Source organism: Paramormyrops kingsleyae, chromosome 25, assembly GCF_048594095.1.
Source record: "Paramormyrops kingsleyae isolate MSU_618 chromosome 25, PKINGS_0.4, whole genome shotgun sequence".
Classification (NCBI taxonomy): Eukaryota; Metazoa; Chordata; class Actinopteri; order Osteoglossiformes; family Mormyridae; genus Paramormyrops; species Paramormyrops kingsleyae.
Genome location: NC_132821.1, coordinates 19,785,856 through 19,804,627, shown reverse-complemented (window position 1 = coordinate 19,804,627; position 18,772 = coordinate 19,785,856). Strand labels below are relative to the sequence as shown.

Below are 18,772 nucleotides of genomic sequence, written 5' to 3'. Positions count from 1 at the left end.
CTTTCTGCTTTCAACAGAAAAAAAGCTTAACTGAAGTTCAGCCCTAGTTCAAATACTGGTGAAAAATATTGTGTCATGGTTGCAACTCTCTGTAGTGTTAAATACGGGTCACTGGCAAACTCTCTGTAGTGTTAAATACAGGTTATTGGCAGTAGGTGATAAAAAAGGAAGCTCACTAAACCACACCAGAACATATATTCCATTTATTTTTGCTGCACTTACACAGACTCACCACACGATGGCGGTCACATGACATTATCTCACACAGACATCAAGAATACAAAAACGTTACGAAACGAAATGTCGTAACATCATTATGCTCATGCTCGAGAGTGATGGATTAGTACACTGTCGACGTAAACACAACTGGCAGATGGCCACCGTGTGCAAAAGTGCATAGACACTAATACGCCCCTGCCCTGCCCCTGCCCCACCCCACCCCCGCCCCATATGGGTATGTGCACGTCTTCCTAGCCATATGCACCCTACCCCAGCAGCCCCTAGGGCATGAAACTGGGTGGGTCTCCAGACGCTCTGGTCACATATTCTAGTCTGATCGTGATTCATGTCTGTTGTTGGGGGCTGGGGGACGGGGGATAAATGCCTGAGGTCCCGGGGTGTCCCAGCACCGGGAGGGAGGGCACGGCAAGCCCCACATCAGTGCGATGTCAGCAGACATACCCCCCGCTCCAGCTGCTTGCTCCGTGCAGGTCTGCCTGGGGGAGGAGGCCAGCTGAGAGCACAGGAGTCAGTTCACATGGCAACACATACACATACAGCCACGCGCCACTGGGGGGAGACACTGGGCTACACTGACTAACACGGAGCGGTCTTGTGCTTTTGTCTGTGCTACTCAGGATTGCATTGTATTGACGAGGACCAAGACCAACACAGGGCAGTTCCAGGTCTCACATGGGACAGATGACGGTGTGATGCTGACTGACGGGACAGGAACCCGGCAACCACATCCACCACGTCCAGAACGTCACCGTGGTGATGAGGCCACAGACGGAACCTCCGAGAGGCGGCGAATGGGCAGCAGGGATCTCTGTTATTATTACTGTTATAATCATCACTATTATCGGTTTTATGACATTATTGCAGTACCTGCACAGTGGCTTTTTATATCAACTGTGAAATGTATGAATTCATAAATCCATAATTATGGTTATAATGATTCATTCATTATTACTATCTTATTTATTTTAGCAGTGTCTGTGTGTGTGTCTGTGTGTGTGCGAGGACACCCTAGAGAACAAATATACCTCTACACCACTTCCGCTTTTAGCCATCAATTTTGACCTCTTTCAGTGGTGTGGGGCTACCTATGACTGACTGTATGCAAAAGTGAATCAGCAAGGAACATAAATGTGTGTGTGTGTGTGCTTGTTTGTCCTTGTATGTCTGTGTGTGTGTGTCACTGTGCATGTGTATCTGTGTGTGTCAGTGAGTGTGTCAGTGTCTGTGTGTGTCAGTGTGTGTGTCAGTGAGTGTGTCAGTGTCTGTGTGTGTCAGTGTCTGTGTCTGTAAGTGTCTGTGTGTGTCAGTGAGTGTGTCAGTGTCTGTGTGTGTCAGTGTGTGTGACAGTGAGTGTGTCAATGTCTGTGTGTGTCAGTCTCTGTGTGTGTCAGTGAGTGTGTCAGTGTCTGTGTGTGTCAGTGAGTGTGTCAGTGTCTGTGTGTGTCAGTGTGTGTGACAGTGAGTGTGTCAATGTCTGTGTGTGTCAGTCTCTGTGTGTCAGTGAGTGTGTCAGTGTCTGTGTGTGTCAGTCTCTGTGTGTGTCAGTGAGTGTGTCAGTCTCTGTGTGTGTCAGTGAGTGTGTCAGTCGCTGCTCGGCTGACCCTGCTGTGTCAGTGTGTGCCAGTACTCTACTTTCTTCCCCATGTATTTCAGACACTCAAACCAGTGCCTCAGCCTCTCTCCCTTGGCGTTGATACCCAGCTCCACCCCCCCTGCCATGGAAAGAGGAGGAGACAGGGAGAGGAGCAGAGGGAGAAAAGAGGAGGGGAGAGAGAGTGGGCATGGGGAGAGGCAGATAGGGAGAGGGAGGAGTGAGAGAAGGAGAGAGAGAAAAGCAGACTTATTATTTATTGGGAAGCGGGAATGGCTCACATGGTGTTTGAGCACCACCTCAAGCCATGCAGAAAGCCCCCCCACTGGAGTCGCAGAAGCACAGCGCCCCCTTATGGGCACATGACTGGCCGAGCGTGACCGGCAGTGTCACGACAGCGCTTCGCTGGCCAAATTTCAACAGAATAAAAAAAAGAAAACAAAAACAGAGATTGTCTCATCACTGTATGGCCGAAGTGAGCAGATCTTCCTTCACTGGAACATTTTCAGAGCAAGGTCACATCTCTGATGTCACTGGTATTTATGACCCTAAAAATGACATGATTTGTTGGGGGGAGGGGTGTCCCTCTGTGAGCCTGGTGTCTAAGTTCATGGTGAACGAGGATTTGTCGCGGAAGGACAGGGATGCTGAACTGGGCCATCGGAGGACCTTGGTTTTCGGAATGGGTCTGGAGCGCAGATCCTAGCTGAAGCTCCCCCAAGGGACAAGGGTTTAGTGCTATAATGGAACATTAAACTGCTGCTTGGCGATGGCACCAGCGCTGAGCTACACACAGAAGCTGACGGCTGAGCAGCATGGACACACACACACACACACACACACACACACACACACACACACACAGACACGTGCAAGCACACATGGGATATACATGCGTACACACATACACCCGTGCATGCACGTAGAGGTACATGCACAAGCGCACATATACACACGCACATGCACAGGCACACGCACACGCACATGCAGCTGCAGCATTTGCCTGAGCTCTGCTTCTGCAAGCATCCCCCCCCCCCCCCCCCGGAACCAGGCTGTCGCTCTCAGCGGAGCGCAGGGAGCACGAACACCATAAAAAGAGTAAGCTGGGTGAATCATGGCTGTTACTGAGAAGATCATAATAAACACAAACATCTGCGTGATTAATAGGTGACATCACCTCATCCCCCCCACCCTCCCCATCCCCGCTTCCTCTCACCGATGAAGTCGTTACTCATTCCCAGGTCGTAGTCCCACACGGAGATCTCCAGCGTCTTCTTGGCCAGCTGGTCATGAGGAACTTCATAAAAAAACTCCTGATAGGTGCAGAGGGGGCGTGTTAGTCGGGGTGGGGGATAAAACAGCACCCCCTCCCCCTCCATCTAAAGTCATTGCAATGCACTTGAAGTGCCTGAACCATTTAGAACTAAAAGTAAACATTTTCTAGGGTGGGGATGGCACTGAGCTCTCTTCACTACATTTTTTTTGGGGGGGAGGCACTGCAGTCACTTAACCACACAATGGAGGGCACAGTGCTCACTTCGCTACACACTGCGGGGCACTGTGCTCACTTCACAACACTGGGGGGCACTGTGCTCACTTAACTACACGTTGGAGGACACTGCGCACTCTTTACTACACACCATACACCACCTTGCCCCTCTGAAGCCTACATCCTTGAAGGTAACAAACAGCCTATACCTCGTTGAACTCCGGGTTCAGGGTCTTCTTCTTCACTGATGTCTTGTATTTAGATTTCTTGCCCGCCTCTGGCTGCAGGACGCTGGGGATGTTAAGCAGAAGATAGAGGGACAAAGAAATGTAAAGAAGGCATGAGGAACACAGAAACATGATGAATGCGTGGAGCACACAGAAACACAAAGTAGTCATGGGGAACACGAAAAGATAAAGAAGTCGTGAGAAACGCAGAAACGTAATGAAGGCGTGAGGAGCAGAGAAATGTAAAGAAGGCATGAGGAACACAGAAACATGATGAATGCGTGGAGCACACAGAAACACAAAGTAGTCATGGGGAACACGAAAAGGTAAAGAAGTCGTGAGGAACACAGAAACGTAATGAAGGCGTGAGGAGCAGAGAAATGTAAAGAAGTCGTGAGGAACGCAGAAACGTAATGAAGGCGTGAGGAATGCAGAAACGTAACGAAGGGGTGAGGAGCAGAGAAATGTAAAGAAGTCGTGAGGAACGCAGAAACGTAACGAAGGGGTGAGGAACGCAGAAACGTAACGAAGGGGTGGGGAACACAGAAATGTAAAGATGGCGTGAGGATCAAAGAAACGTAAGGAAGGCGTGAGGAACACAATAACAGAAAAAGGCACGAGGAACAAAAAATGAAAAGGCGTGATGAACACAGAAGCGAAATAGGTGTGAGGAACATAGTAACATAAAAAAGGTATGAGAAGAGATAAATGTAAAAAAGATATGAGGAACAAAGAACACAAAGATGGCGTGAGGAAGGCAGTAACAAAGAAAGGCACGCGGAACAAAAAAATGAAAAGAAGCTTGTGGAACACAGAAATGTGAAAAAGGTGTGAGGAACACAGTAGCGCAAAAAACTCAGGCGTGAGAACACAGAAATGTAAAAAAGATGTGAGGAATAAAAAACATAAAGAAAGCGTGAGGAACACGGTAACAAAAAAAGCATGAGGAACAAATAACGTCAAGAAGGCGTGAGGAACACGGAAATGTGAAAAAAGGCATGAGGAACACAGAAACATAAGGAAAAGACTTAAAAACACAAGTGTGTCTCTGTAGGCAGGGCCAAGAGGCACTGAAGCTGGGCGAACCAATGATGAAGAGTAAACAGATCCTACATTCAAGGGCGGATTAACTTATCCAGGGGCCCTAGACTGACATCAGCATGGACTCTCAGGTGATACCAACTTGAGTATCCGTTCTATTTTTCCTGGGGTGGGCTGGGGCCCTAATGTCTGCCAGGGCCCTGGGGTCGCCTATGCACTAATCTGTTGCCCCCAACACAAGATACCTCAAAAACCTGACATCCGGCAGCGTGCTGATGTGCAACAGAGAAAACAGCCATGAAATGTCAGCAAAGCCTGGCGGGGTCCTATCACACCAGCACCTGCTTCCGGAAATGTCCATTAAAACACGCCTTCGGTGGTCTGGGAAACTTCACAGAAGTGCAAAACCTTCTAGGTATGAAAAGAAATTGACGAGGCTGACATCATCACAGACATAACCGGCCCGTTGGGGCTGAGAGCTGGCGCTGATGGGGCGTAGAGGCCCGGGACAGACATGGGATGACCTGGGGGGGAGCCCTGCTCCTGACCGTGGTTAAGACCTCTGATTAGATCGCAGAATGAACTGTGTATGAAAGCAGACAAATGAGGTGGGTTTAGATGAAGAGACCAAGAGGCTAGTGGCTACATCTGGTCATTCAGGCCAAAGAAGGACAAATAAGGTGATACACCTGTTTTCTAAGGTAATCATTTTTCAGATTTTATTTTCAAAATGCCATTGCTTTTCATGTGAATGAAGCACTTGTTTAATTTGGGAGAGATGAGTGGAGAGAAGAAGAGAGACTTGGACTCTGAATTAGCAGGACATGATTTTAGTGTTTTGCTGTCCTCACACTGCTGTTTTTAGCTTTCATTCTGGCTTTGAATATTTATACTGAAATGTGGTTCCTGCCAGAAAATCAGTGAGAGAGAGGAGAGGGGAGCAGGGAAGAGAGAGGGTGATATGGAGAGAGAGGGAGAGAGAGGAGAGGGGAGCAGGGAAGAGAGAGGGTGATATGGAGAAAGAGGGAGAGAGAGGAGAGGGGAGCAGGGAAGAGAGAGGGTGATATGGAGAAAGAGGGAGAGAGAGGAGGGGGAGCAGGGAAGAGAGAGAGAAATAGAAGAAGAGGGAGAGAGAGGAGGGGGGAGCAGGGAAGAGAGAGGGTGATATGGAGGAAAGGGGAGAGAGAGGAGGGGGAGCAGGGAAGAGATAGGCAGATATGGAGAAAGAGGAGATACAGAGGGAAATGGGAGTGTAAAGAGGAGGGGAGAGAGGTAAAACAGCAGGGAGAGGGAGAAGTAAAAGCGGTAGAGGCTGTGCTTCGCTGGGGGGGCAGGGTGTGTAATGGGAAGATAAGGAATTCAATATTTAATTATATGTCCTACTAGTAAAATGTGTATTCAGATATGAGTCGCCGTGGTTATGGTGGCTAAGGACCAGGACAAGCTGCCCAGGAAGATGCCCGTGACCATGGCGGCTCTCCGCGGCAACGCTGCCTGTGGCCGGTTGGGTTTAACGGCGGAGTGCGTGATCCAGCTTCCTCAAAGCCGCCACTCATCTTACAGATATGGCTGCCCCCTCCCCCAAGACTGGGAAACCTTTCTCCATATAGCTGGACTCAGTAAAGCATGGTAAGGCCCCGGAGCCTTCGGAAAACCACTGGGGGGTTTGTTGCTTATCTGAATCCCTATCCCAACATGAGGGAGTAACCCCTATGTACCCCCCCCCCCCAGCACAGGGCAGGTGAGGGAGCACCGGGGTCCTTCTTACACGGCTCTGCAGGGCTGGGGGGGGGTCACTGCCAGCCCGGCACCTCTACCATAGACCTATGTCATGCTCCTGTGCATAAAGAGAGCTGACCGGCCGCTGAAATAGTGACAGTGGCGTGTAAACAGCTACGCTACAGGCGCAGCCGGGAAACGACAGCTCAGTGATGCTGAAATTAGCAGGCAGAGCCGAGGGGCACAGGAGCTGCGAATGTGGCAGCTGCACATATGTTAATGATTGATTCCAAAATAGCTGCAAAAACAGCCTGGTTTAGAAAAAGACAGGACCTGAATGAACGCAAAATAAGAAAAAAAAAACAATTATCACATCAAAAACACAGGCATTAAAGCAAGCGTTGTTCTTTCAATAAAGTGAAGTCAGTGCATGGTAAAGACACCCTGAGACAGAGTTTTTCTCTCACACACACAGAGGTACACACACCTTCTCTCTGTCTTCTGACCCACACTCACCATCCCACAGCCTGATCAAGCTGCTCCTAAGAGCAAAGACGTGCAAAGCCAGTAGCATGGCAATAAAAACGTGAGTGATCTAGCATGAAGCGCTTAGCTGCCTGAAAGTAGGTGAGTGAGCGGCAGATGGGGGTCACGGAAACACCCGGTTCAGGTCCCGGCAGGCGGGATTCATGCAGGGCGCAGCCTCACAGAAACACCCGGCTCAGGTCCTGGCAGGCGAGCTTCACACAGGGCACAGCCTCGCAACAATGCCCAGCTCAGGTCCTGGCAGGCGGGAGTCATCCAGGCCGCAGCCTCACAGAAACACCTGGTTCAGGTCCCAACAGGCGGGATTCATGCAGGGCGCAGCCTCACAGAAACACCTGGCTCAGGTCCTGGCAGGCGGGCTGCACACTGGGCGCAGCCTCACAGAAACACCCGGTTCAGGTCCTGACAGGCGGGATTCATGCAGGCCGCAGCCTCACAGAAACACCCGGCTCAGGTCCTGGCAGGCGGGTTGTACACAGGCCGCAGCCTCACAGAAACACCCGGCTCAGGTCCTGGCAGGTGGGCTGCACACAGGCCGCAGCCTCACAGAAACACCCGGTTCAGGTCCCGGCAAGCGGGCTGCACACAGGGGAGAGCCTCACAGAATTACCCAGTTCAGGTCCTGGCAGACGGGCATCAAAGGAACACTTGCCCCTCTCCTGGCACCTGCATCCAACTCACCCCCTTCCAGCCTGATCAATTATATTAACAATTGATGAGAAAGTCCAGCTGTCATACTCACATCTTGACGAAGGGGTCAGAGTAGCCGTTGGAGTCCATGGCTGCCAGGTGGGCACAGCGTATGATGCCCACACACAGGCTGCTCTTCTCCTGGCTGTAGCACAGTGACACCAGGATGCGGCCCCTCTGCGGAAAGTGAGCACAGGTAGCTGTCAGGCAGGCAGGGTGTGGTTTGTGTGGTGTGGGGTATGGAGTGAGAAGTGAAGAGTGAGTGGTGATGGTGTGGGATACGGAGTGAAGGGGGAGGGGTGACGGTATGGGTGTGGAGTATGGGGTAGGGTGAGAGGGTGCCAATGTGGGGTAAAGGGTATGGAGTGAGGAGTGATAGTATGGGATGAGGGTGTAGAGTATAAAATGAGGGATGAGGGTTGACATTGGTGTGGGGTACGGAGCAAGGAGTGAGGGGTGATGGCATGGGGTGTGGGGTAAGGAGTGATGAGTGAGGGGTGACAGTGTGGGGTGTGGGGTGAGGCACTGCCAGAAGACTGGAACGCCAAATGCTGCTCCCAGCCCCCACCCTGCCAAAGTCCTCTGGCCGAGTGACCCAGGACGCCCCCTGGAGGGAGCACAGATGACCCCCGGCCGCCTGTAGTCACACAGCCTGTCCCAGCCGCGGGAGCGCTGCCTCATCATGCTGCGTGTAATTATTCAGGCGCCATTTAATTACCACGATACTAATGACTATTACTGTGTTTACACCGCTTTTACTATAGCGGCCGCTGCTCTCGGCCGGTCACGTTCCCGTCTGTCCTCACTGGCCTTCAGAGTAGCGGTTACTAGGAAGCAGCTTTAGCGGCACGTGAGGAGCGTGATGGAGAGCCGCGGATGTTCCCTGGGTGATGGCCGATGGATACGCGCCTCCTCCTCAGCCACGGGGGCTCCTTGCTCCACGGCCAGGCTGCTACCTTCCTTGTGCTGGGAGGAGAGAGATAGACAGAGACGGGGTTTGTAAGACGGGCAGCAGGTGTGTACTGGCCATCGGGAAGCTGGGCAAATTTCCTGGTGGGCCAGTCTTGTGAGGGCTGGTCTTTCTTTCCCAACACCAGTATTATTTAGCCTATATAAACATGATCTATATACCCAGGCTGACTCCCCATCCCCCCAGTTGGCAGCTGCTTGATAGCAAATTCCCAGGTTGCTTTTTGTTGCCAGTCCACCCCTGACTGGCAAGATTCACAGGTTGCAGCTGCTCCCTGTGCATGTGTGAACGCAGCCTATAGTCACAGACTCTGGCCTTCCTGTAGATTTCCCTCCACCCCACACAATCACCTCACCATCACTATCAATCCACCAGTCACCCTGACTCTCTTGCACGCTCTCATTCTGCTCCTCTCTGCCCCCTCGCCATAAACCCCACCCCACCCCTCACCCTTGCTCCGCCCCTTGCCCTAACCCTACCCCACCCCTCACCCTTGCTCCGCCCCTTGCCCTAACCCCACCCCTTGCTCCGCCCCTTGCCCTAACCCCACCCCTTGCCCTAACCCCACCCCACCCCTTGCCCTAACCCCACCCCTCACCCTTGCCCTAACCCCACCCCACCCCTCACCCTTGCTCCGCCCCTTGCCCTAACCCCACCCCTCACCCTTGCTCCGCCCCTTGCCCTAACCCCACCCCTCACCCTTGCTCCACCCCTTGCTCCGCCCCTTGCCCTAACCCCACCCCTTGCCCTAACCCCACCCCACCCCTTGCCCTAACCCCACCCCTCACCCTTGCTCCGCCCCTTGCCCTAACCCCACCCCTCACCCTTGCTCCACCCCTTGCTCCGCCCCTTGCCCTAACCCCACCCCTCAGTCACCCCATCTGCCTTCCACCTTCATCCTCACTCCACCCCTCAACATTGCCCTACTCCAAAAATCACCATGACCCTCACCCGCCCATCACGTTCCTTCTGCCCCTCCCCAATTGCCCCCCTCACCCTCACCCTGCTCCTCACCCTCCCTGTTTTCCTCCCCATTGCCCCACCCATCACCCTCCCCATTTCCCCACCCCTCATCCTCCATCTGCCCCTCCCCATTGCCCCATTCCTCGCCCTGCCCCTCACCTGCATCTGCCGCTCTAGCCCCATGTTGTAGCGCTTGGTCTCTCCCTCACGCAGCTTCTTCAGCACCACCCTCACCTCCCCGATAAACTCATTGCGGCCCAGCCGGTCCATGTCGCACACGCAGAGCCTGTGGGGCACAGACATGCCACTCAGGCCCATCCTACCCCCTGCTGGGGGAAAATAGACCACCCTCCAGACGCTGCTCCCCATCCCCACAGCACAGAGTGCATTTATCACTCTCCCCTAAATCCACCCCCTGATTCTGGGGCTCTGAACAGCTCAGACATCATTTGTGTTTTTCTAACGGAAAGCTGTGTTTCTGCATCATATATGCCCCAGGCCCCTTGTGCCCCCCAAGGAAGCCAAGAAGCAGGCTGCTATGCCCTCCCCCTCACCCCCCGACAGCTGTATGCCCAGCTCCTCTGACCAGGGCTGGTCAATCCATCAGGCGACTACAGCGCCTCCTTTTGGGAGGCCGCTGACTGAGCAAACCACCCATTTCACGGTGCTCCTGCCAAGACGCCTCAAGAATAACATTATTGCTCGGTACCAAAATTAACACAATTGAAGTTAATGTGTTATGACATTAACATTAATGCTAAGTTAAAGCATTCTTGCATTAAGATTAATGCTAACACGTTAACGCTTCACCTTTAACAGCTGCAGTTCTTTCATTTATTCTTATAGTTCTACATCTCTGGTTATGGTGGGAAAGATGCTTTTAATTGTTTTCTTTAATGCACCTGTTATCGCTCATAATATAATTTATTGTGTTATTTTCGCATTGAACAGCAAACAATTTGCCCGCTGTATTTATCCTGGTTCCGGCCTGGATGCTAATTCAGGGCTTCTGAGGTGGCACTGAGTGGCCATACTTTATACCCATTCCTGTTCCTGGCTTCGCTCACAGTAGGACCTCGTAAATCAGTTTTTCCTAGAACCACCTGATCCATCTTGAGATCTGCAGCTCAGCAAGGTGCTTGTCGACTGACAGAGATTGGAGTCGCCCGGCCTAGTGTGGGACAGAGTCCTGACGAGATTAGCTCACGCGATGTTGACGTCAGAGGGGAAAGCGGTTGGTTGTCTGCGGCTGATTCACACCCTGTGACGTGCGCAGGCAAAAATCCACAGGAAAATCTGCTGAGATGTAGGCATCAGCCTGGGGTGTTTAGTGGTACAAATTAAATGGATTTGTGCCCAGAAGTAAAATATTCTGACAGAACAATATCAAACCCAACAATGGAGAGGTGGCAACATCAAACTCTCTACTTTGAATCAGGGCATTGGTGAGGTCTCTGATGCCAAGATAAGGAGCAAGGTGAACAGAGGACAAAGTGAAATGTTCTGGACTGGAGGTGTTCAAACGTGTAGGCATTACCTAAGCAACAGAACACCCTGATCTAGATCTGAGTTTTCAGCTAGTTAATTTGTGGTTGGCTGTCAGGTAGGGGCGTGTACAGGGGCGGGGAGTTATAGGCATTGACTGAAAATAAGCGAGTGGAAAAGCTCAGAATCAAATTGGAAGAGAGGGATGCTGGGAGTTGGAGTCAGTATCACAGAGGGATGCTGGAAGTTGTAGGCAGTACCTGAGCGTTTTAGTAGTCATATCAGCAGCAGTGATGCCATGGTAAATCAGTGTCTCATTCCATACTGGGTTCAATGTGTTTTTCAAGGTCTTGGTGCGTAGTTTGTTTGCCTGAGAGAGAGAGAGAGAGAGAGAGAGAGAAATGCCCATTTATCTCTTTCCCTCAGGTAATTCCAGGCATCTGTTCACCTACTTTGTTGAGGAAAGAGAGGACACAATCTTTCACCCCCCATCAATCGCAAGCCTCCTGCTCTCAGACACAGCCAGCTGTGAATGGAAGGGAGACAGCATGTACAGCAGGATCAGCGGAAACAGCAGCTAATGGAGAAAAGAGCACATGGCCCACTGATACCGTGGCGACGAGGCTCAGTGGCTCAGCTCACTGGCCCATTTAAAGAAGGTGACCTTCAGGAAACCCCACAATGCAGACTGGCCAGGACCCCAGGGGAACACCTTACCCACTGCTCCACTTGCTGCTGGGGGTAGTTATATCACTGAGGGAGTGAAGGAGGAACGGCTGTGGTGCCACTGGAGAAAGCAGTTACACAGATTTTAGGTGGAACTGCGCTTGGAGAAGACTGGCCTTTAGTCTGCAGTGAGGGAGGATGGACTGGCCCTGTAGCCTGCAATGAGGGAGGATGGACTGGCCCTGTAGCCTGCAGTGAGGGAGGATGGACTGGCCCTGTAGCCTGCAGTAAGGGAGGATAGGTCAGTCTGTAGTCTGCAATGAGGGAAGAGTGGCCTTTAGTCTACAGTGAGGGAGGATGGACCGGCCTTTAGTCTGCATTAAGGGAGAATGAACCAGCCTTCAGTCTGTAGTGAGGGAAGATTGGCTTTTAGTCTGCAGTGCAGGAGGATGGATCGGGCTTTAGTCTGCAATGAAGTTGGATGGACCGACCTTTAGTATGCAGTGCGGGAGGATGGGCTGACCATTAGTCTACAGTGAGGGAGGGTGGATTGACCTTTAGTCTGCAGTGAGGGAGGATGGGTCAGCCTTTAATCTACAATGAGGGAAGATGGACCGGTCTTTAGTCTGCAGTGAGGGAGGATGGACCGGCCTTTAGTCTGCAGTGAGGGTGGATGTACTGGACTTTAACCTGCAGTAATTCTGGATGGATTGTCCTTTTGCCTGCAGTGAGGCAGAATGGACTGGCCTTTAGTCTACAGTGAAGGAAGACCAGCTCTTAGCCTGCAGTGAGGCAGGATTGACCAGCCATTAGTTTTCACTGAGGGAGGATGGACCGGCCTTTAGTCTGCAGTGAGAGAGGATGGACCAACCCTACAGAGTGAGCATCACACCTCAGTCAGCTTCCTCACCTCTCCTGCCTCCCCACTCACTTCCTGTGTCCATCTTCACCGCCTGGTGCATTTCAGTGCAAAACAACATATGGCGTCAGCACATTCCAGCGTCTTGCGGCATCTGGCCATGTCTGTGCGTCACACCTTCCACACAGCCTGGGCTTGAGGAGCCCCGTGCGTCTCCACAGGCACCGGCCATGTGGATGCCCTGCCACGCCCCTCCCTGCTACTATCACAATCCTGCTGCTCCACCTAGCTGGCAATGTGCAGTCAGGTGACATCGTCTAGTGCCACGTGCCCCTGCCAGCGTGCCTTGGTGGTCGGTATTCGCACGCCCCCCCCCCCCCCCCCCCCGTTCTCATCCCGTTTCTGCCACTGACGTGATTCGTGTAGCAATCCTTGCTGTTTCCATGACAACCACCTGCTGCTGTCATCCTTTCGTCTGTCTCTCTCGCTCTCTCTCCCTTTTTCCATCCCTCCCTTTGCCTCACTCCCTCTCCCCCTCCCGCCACAGTGCTGGCATTCCAAGGTCAAAGTAGGTGGAGGAGGAATGGAGTGATAAAGACGGTAGGATAAGAGAGGTTGTGAAAGAGAAGTATACAGGGACTCTGTCCCCAGATACAGGAACCTGATTTAATAAGGCTAGGACAGCCAGGTATGTCTGTACCTGTTTACATTTACAGGTCTGTGCCTGTCCTTGTTGACACGTCCTTTCCGTATCTACAGGTTTGTACCTGTCCCTGTTGACATCTCCTATCCCCATCTACAGGTCTGTACCTGTCCCTGTTGACATGTCCTTTCCACACCTACAGGTCTGTACCTGTCCCTGTCTACATGTCCTTTCCCCACTATAGGTCTGTTCCTGTCCCTGTTGACATGTCCTTTCCCCATCTACAGGTCTGCACCTGTCCCTGTTGACATTTCCTTTCCCTACCTACAGCTCTGTACCTGTCCCTGTTGACATGTCCTTTCCCCATCTACAGGTCTGCACCTGTCCCAGTTGACATGTCCTATCCCCATCTACAGGTCTGCACCTGTCCCTGTTGACATGTTCTTTCCCCATCTACAGCTCTGTACCTGTCCCTGTCTACACATTCTTTCTACACTTACAGGTCTATACCTGTCCCTGTTGACATGTCCTTTCCCCATCTACAGGTCTGTACCTGTCCCTGTCGACAAGTCCTTTCCCCACCTACAGGTCTGTACCTGTCCCTGTTGACATGTCCTTTCCACACCTACAGGTCTGTACCTGTCCCTGTTGACATGTCCTTTCCACACCTACAGGTCTGTTCCTGTCCCTGTTGACATGTCCTTTCCCCTTGCTACAGGTCTGTACCTGTTCCTGTCTACACATCATTTCCACACCTACAGGTCTGTACCTGTCCCTGTCTACATGTCCTTTCCCCACCTACAGGTCTGTACTCACCCTGTCTAAACATCCTTTTCCCACCTACAGGTCTGTACCTGTCCTTGTTGACATGTCCTTTCCCCATCCACAGCTCTGTACTGTCCCTGTCCACATTATCTTGGAAGTGGGAAGCAGAGCTGATGTGACACTGGGTGACATAAACATGACTGTGAGTTGGAAGCAAGCCTAACCTTGCTGGCTCCTGGCAGTAGGTGAAGCTTCACGTATGGATCAGCCAGTCCATTTGAGTCCATGGCCTTCAAGCCCTGTGGGAGTGAATGGCACATCTCCTGTGATGCCATGTTGGCGATGTCACTGCACAGAGGTGTCAGCGAGCGCTGCAGGCGCCTACCTTTCCTTTGTGAACTGTACAGTGCAGACAGTTGTGCTCCTGGTCAAACAGCAGGCTGAACTCCAGAGTGCCCAGATATGCTGGAAAAGGTGATCACGCGACACCAGTGAGGGTGAAGAGGACCGTGACCATGGATCATGCAGGAATCCTAATCGCGGCATGGCTCAGATCAAGTAACGCATTGTGGCGACGCGGGGAGTGAATCTGCAGATGACATTACAGATCTGGAGGCCTAGCACGCTCCTGACCCCATTACGGCTGCAGCTTTCTAATGGACAGTGACTCGCAGTGGTTAAACTGAGTGATGCAATGCCACTGGAGAAAAGCCATGTTCTACAGCACATGCAAATCCGTCACGTGTATCTTACAGCTCCAGAGGACAGCGGGAGCAGCGACTGACACAGTGAATTTACTGAAACAGCCATTCTCCTTCTTTACATTGTGTGTGATGGTAACATCAGTGTGCCGTAAATAAATAAGTCTTCACACACAAAAATCGCACACAGAACTAAGCACACAGGTGCAGAATATGTCAAGGACACACCAAAAAAGAAGACAGCCAGCATCCAGTACACACATGGACACGTCAAAGCAGCACTGAGACTGACATAGTGACACAGTGACACAGCCGAGGACACACCCAAACGAAGACAGCCAGCATCCAGCACACACATGGACACGTCAAAGCAGCACTGAGACTGACATAGTGACACAGTGACACAGCCGAGGACACACCCAAACGAAGACAGCCAGCATCCAGTACACACATGGACACGTCAAAGCAGCACTGACACAGTGACACAGCCGAGGACACACCCAAACGAAGACAGCCAGCATCCAGTACACACATGGACACGTCAAAGCAGCACTGAGACTGACATAGTGACACAGTGACACAGCCGAGGACACACCCAAACGAAGACAGCCAGCATCCAGTACACACATGGACACGTCAAAGCAGCACTGACACAGTGACACAGCCGAGGACACACCCAAACGAAGACAGCCAGCATCCAGCACACACATGGACACGTCAAAGCAGCACTGACACTGACACAGTGACACAGCCGAGGACACACCCAAACGAAGACAGTACACACATGGATACATCAAAGCAGCACTGACACTGACACAGTGACACAGCCGAGGACACACCCAAACGAAGACAGTACACACATGGATACATCAAAGCAGCACTGACACTGACACAGTGACACAGCCGAGGACACACCCAAACGAAGACAGTACACACATGGATACATCAAAGCAGCACTGACACTGACACAGTGACACAGCCGAGGACACACCCAAACGAAGACAGTACACACATGGATACATCAAAGCAGCACTGACACTGACACAGTGACACAGCCGAGGACACACCCAAACGAAGACAGTACACACATGGATACATCAAAGCAGCACTGACACTGACACAGTGACACAGCCGAGGACACACCCAAACGAAGACAGTACACACATGGACACGTCAAAGCAGCACTGACACTGACACAGTGACAAAACCGAGGACACACCCAAACGAAGACAGTACACACATGGATACATCAAAGCAGCACTGACACTGACACAGTGACACAGCCGCGGACACACCCAAACGAAGACAGCACACACATGGACACGTCAAAGCAGCACTGACACTGACACAGTGACACAGCCAAGGACACACCCAAACGAAGACAGCCAGCATCCAGCAAACACATGGACACGTCAAAGCAGCATTGACAGTGACACAGTGACACAGCCAAGGACACACCCAAATGAAGACAGCCAGCATCCAGCACACACATGGACACGTCAAAGCAGCACTGACACTGACACAGTGACACAGCCGAGGACACACCCAAACGAAGACAGTACACACATGGACACGTCAAAGCAGCACTGACACTGACACAGTGACAAAACCGAGGACACACCCAAACGAAGACAGTACACACATGGACACGTCAAAGCAGCACTGACACTGACACAGTGACACAGCCAAGGACACACCCAAACGAAGACAGTACACACATGGACACGTCAAAGCAGCACTGACACTGACACAGTGACACAGCCAAGGACACACCCAAACGAAGACAGCCAGCATCCAGCACACACTTGAACACGTTGAAGCAGCACCGACACTGACACAGTGAAAGTGACACTGACACACACGGCAGCCTTACTGTCCTCATCGTCGTCGGAGTACATGGGTTCCTCTGCCTCCTTCACGTCCCCTTTCTCCCCCTCAGCGGGCCCTGCCTCCCGCACTACCTGCCGCTCTCGTTGGGGGGCCGGAGGGGGGCAGGGGAAGTCGTGAAAACGAGGGAAGAAGTCGGAGATCTGCGGGATGGGCATGATGGGACCGGGGCAGACGTTGATGGCAAAGTGCTCCTGCATTGAGATCTTCACCGGGGAGGGGGAGGGTGATGCAGGGGCCAGTGGGGCCCCCCCAGTGGGCAGGGACAGGTGTGAGGAGGGGTTGGGGGGCTGGAAATGGGAGTGTGGAGGTGGGGGCTTGGACACACTCATGGTAATGTATGAACGGGAGACTAGGAGGGCGTGGGGCTAGAGTCAAGATCATCTATCTTATCCCTGTCTTTCCCTCCCCCCCTCCCCCCCCCAATACTGTGTTAATATTCAGTAGTGTTGAGTCACTGTATCTATACTTTGCTTTATTAACCCTCTCTCAGTACAGTGTTAGCATTCAGTCACTGTATCTATGCTATACTGTGTTAACACTCCCTCAGTACAGAGTTAATGTTCCATAGTGTTCAGTCATTGTATTTACGCTGTACTGTGTTAACTTTGTCTCAGTTCAGCGTTAATGTTCGTTAATGCTTAATCACTGTATCTACACTATAATTTATTAAACCTCTCTTAGAAGAGTTAATTTTCAGTAGTGTTAAGTCACTGTGCCTGTGGTATCTAATCTGAACTGTAACCTTCTGTCTCAGTACAGTGTTAATGAACAGCAGTGTTCAGCCACTGTATCTATACTATATTGTATTAATTCTCTCCCTCAGTACTCTAGTACATGCTCTAGTAATACTCTGTAGTGCCCAGCTGGACATAATAAAACTTGACTGCTATGTGGAGTGTTTTAGTAGAATAATATGAACAACCTTACAGGACAAAAATGGAGATTTACTGTGATTGTTCTACCGTGGCCCTCATTTTGATTAGGCTCAAAAAATGAATATTGAATGAAAAAAAAGAATGGATATGTCACCTGAAAGAGAAAATGATGACAGTAATACTCATAATTAAGGCAGCATAATGACAGGGTTAATCAGTAATCTCCGATCACAGCGCAAAAGCCACAACTCACAGAACGCACATGCACAAGTGCCCAAATCTAGCCTGATACACAGATCCCAGTGAAGTTTGCATCGAAAGCTGCACGCATGCATGCTCTGATTTTCAGGCTCAGTGTGCACAGCTGCTGAAGTCTCATACAATGGAAGCACTGCAAGGCATCACAGAAGAGCACAAACATGAACAAAACCACTGAGAGAGAAATGCACAACACACACACACATACACATACACACATTCACACACACACAACACACACAAAGCATACATGCACAGCACACACGGACACAGACTCACACGTGCACATTAACACATACACAAAACATACATGCACAACACACAGACACACAAACGCAAACACATGCACAACACACAGACCCACACAAACACGCATACACAGACACATATAACGTACACACACAAATACACACACACACACACACACACATACACACACAAAACATACATGCACAGCACACACAGACACACATTCACTCATGTACACAAACACACACAAAACATACACAGACACACATAACATACACACACACACGTACCTCCTCACTCAGAGTGCCCCTGCCTTCCTGGTCTCCATCATGTCTTCTTGCTTGTCCTCTGTCTCTCTCACACACTGAGGAATGACCAAAACTGGATTGAGTCAATATAACCTCTCCCTCCCTCTCTCCCTCCCTCCCTCTCTCTCTCTCTCTCTCTCTCTCTCACTCCCCCCCCTTCCCAGCCCCCATCCCTCCCCATGCTTCTTGTTGTGACGTTTCCTGCTAAATCCCCCAGTCCGCCTCTGCGTGCCGCGTGCGGAGTGCAGAGCATGATCGTCTCAGCCCGCGGCGGCCCCTCCTGCGTGGGGACGCGGAGACGCGGATAGTACCTGGAGCACCGAGTCACGCGGATCTCATATTCGCGCACACAGGAGGTGTGGCACAGCTTCTTTACCATTACTGAGCATGTGCTTCAGAGAGTGCCGAAGACATGCAGCGGGAGACGACAGCATGTCTCTGTGTTTGCTAAACTGCAGGAATGATATACTGCAGGACCGGCAAAGCCTGAATGCATGTGCGAAATAAAATGTGGTTCAGTGCACTAGCAGTTAAACATGTGATAGCCTGATTCACTAGAGATACCCGGGATTCCTCCCGATCTCCTCTGGGCTCTGT

The 18,772-nt window shown here is 51.5% G+C and overlaps 1 protein-coding gene across 1 annotated transcript; it reads right to left on the bottom strand.

Moving 5' to 3' along the window:
- Nucleotides 1–188: 188 nt before the first annotated feature.
- Nucleotides 189–18,282, bottom strand: doc2g (double C2-like domains, gamma). Its single transcript, XM_023830709.2, has 11 exons — nt 18,158–18,282; nt 16,469–17,514; nt 14,280–14,359; nt 14,119–14,193; nt 11,222–11,331; nt 9,636–9,762; nt 8,453–8,509; nt 7,596–7,720; nt 3,530–3,611; nt 3,048–3,144; nt 189–1,952 (listed from the first exon to the last, which is right to left on the bottom strand). The coding sequence occupies exons 2-11, from the start codon at nt 16,812–16,814 to the stop codon at nt 1,822–1,824; spliced, it is 1,230 nt and encodes a 409-aa protein (XP_023686477.1). The 5' UTR covers nt 16,815–17,514; nt 18,158–18,282; the 3' UTR covers nt 189–1,821.
- Nucleotides 18,283–18,772: the final 490 nt, after the last annotated feature.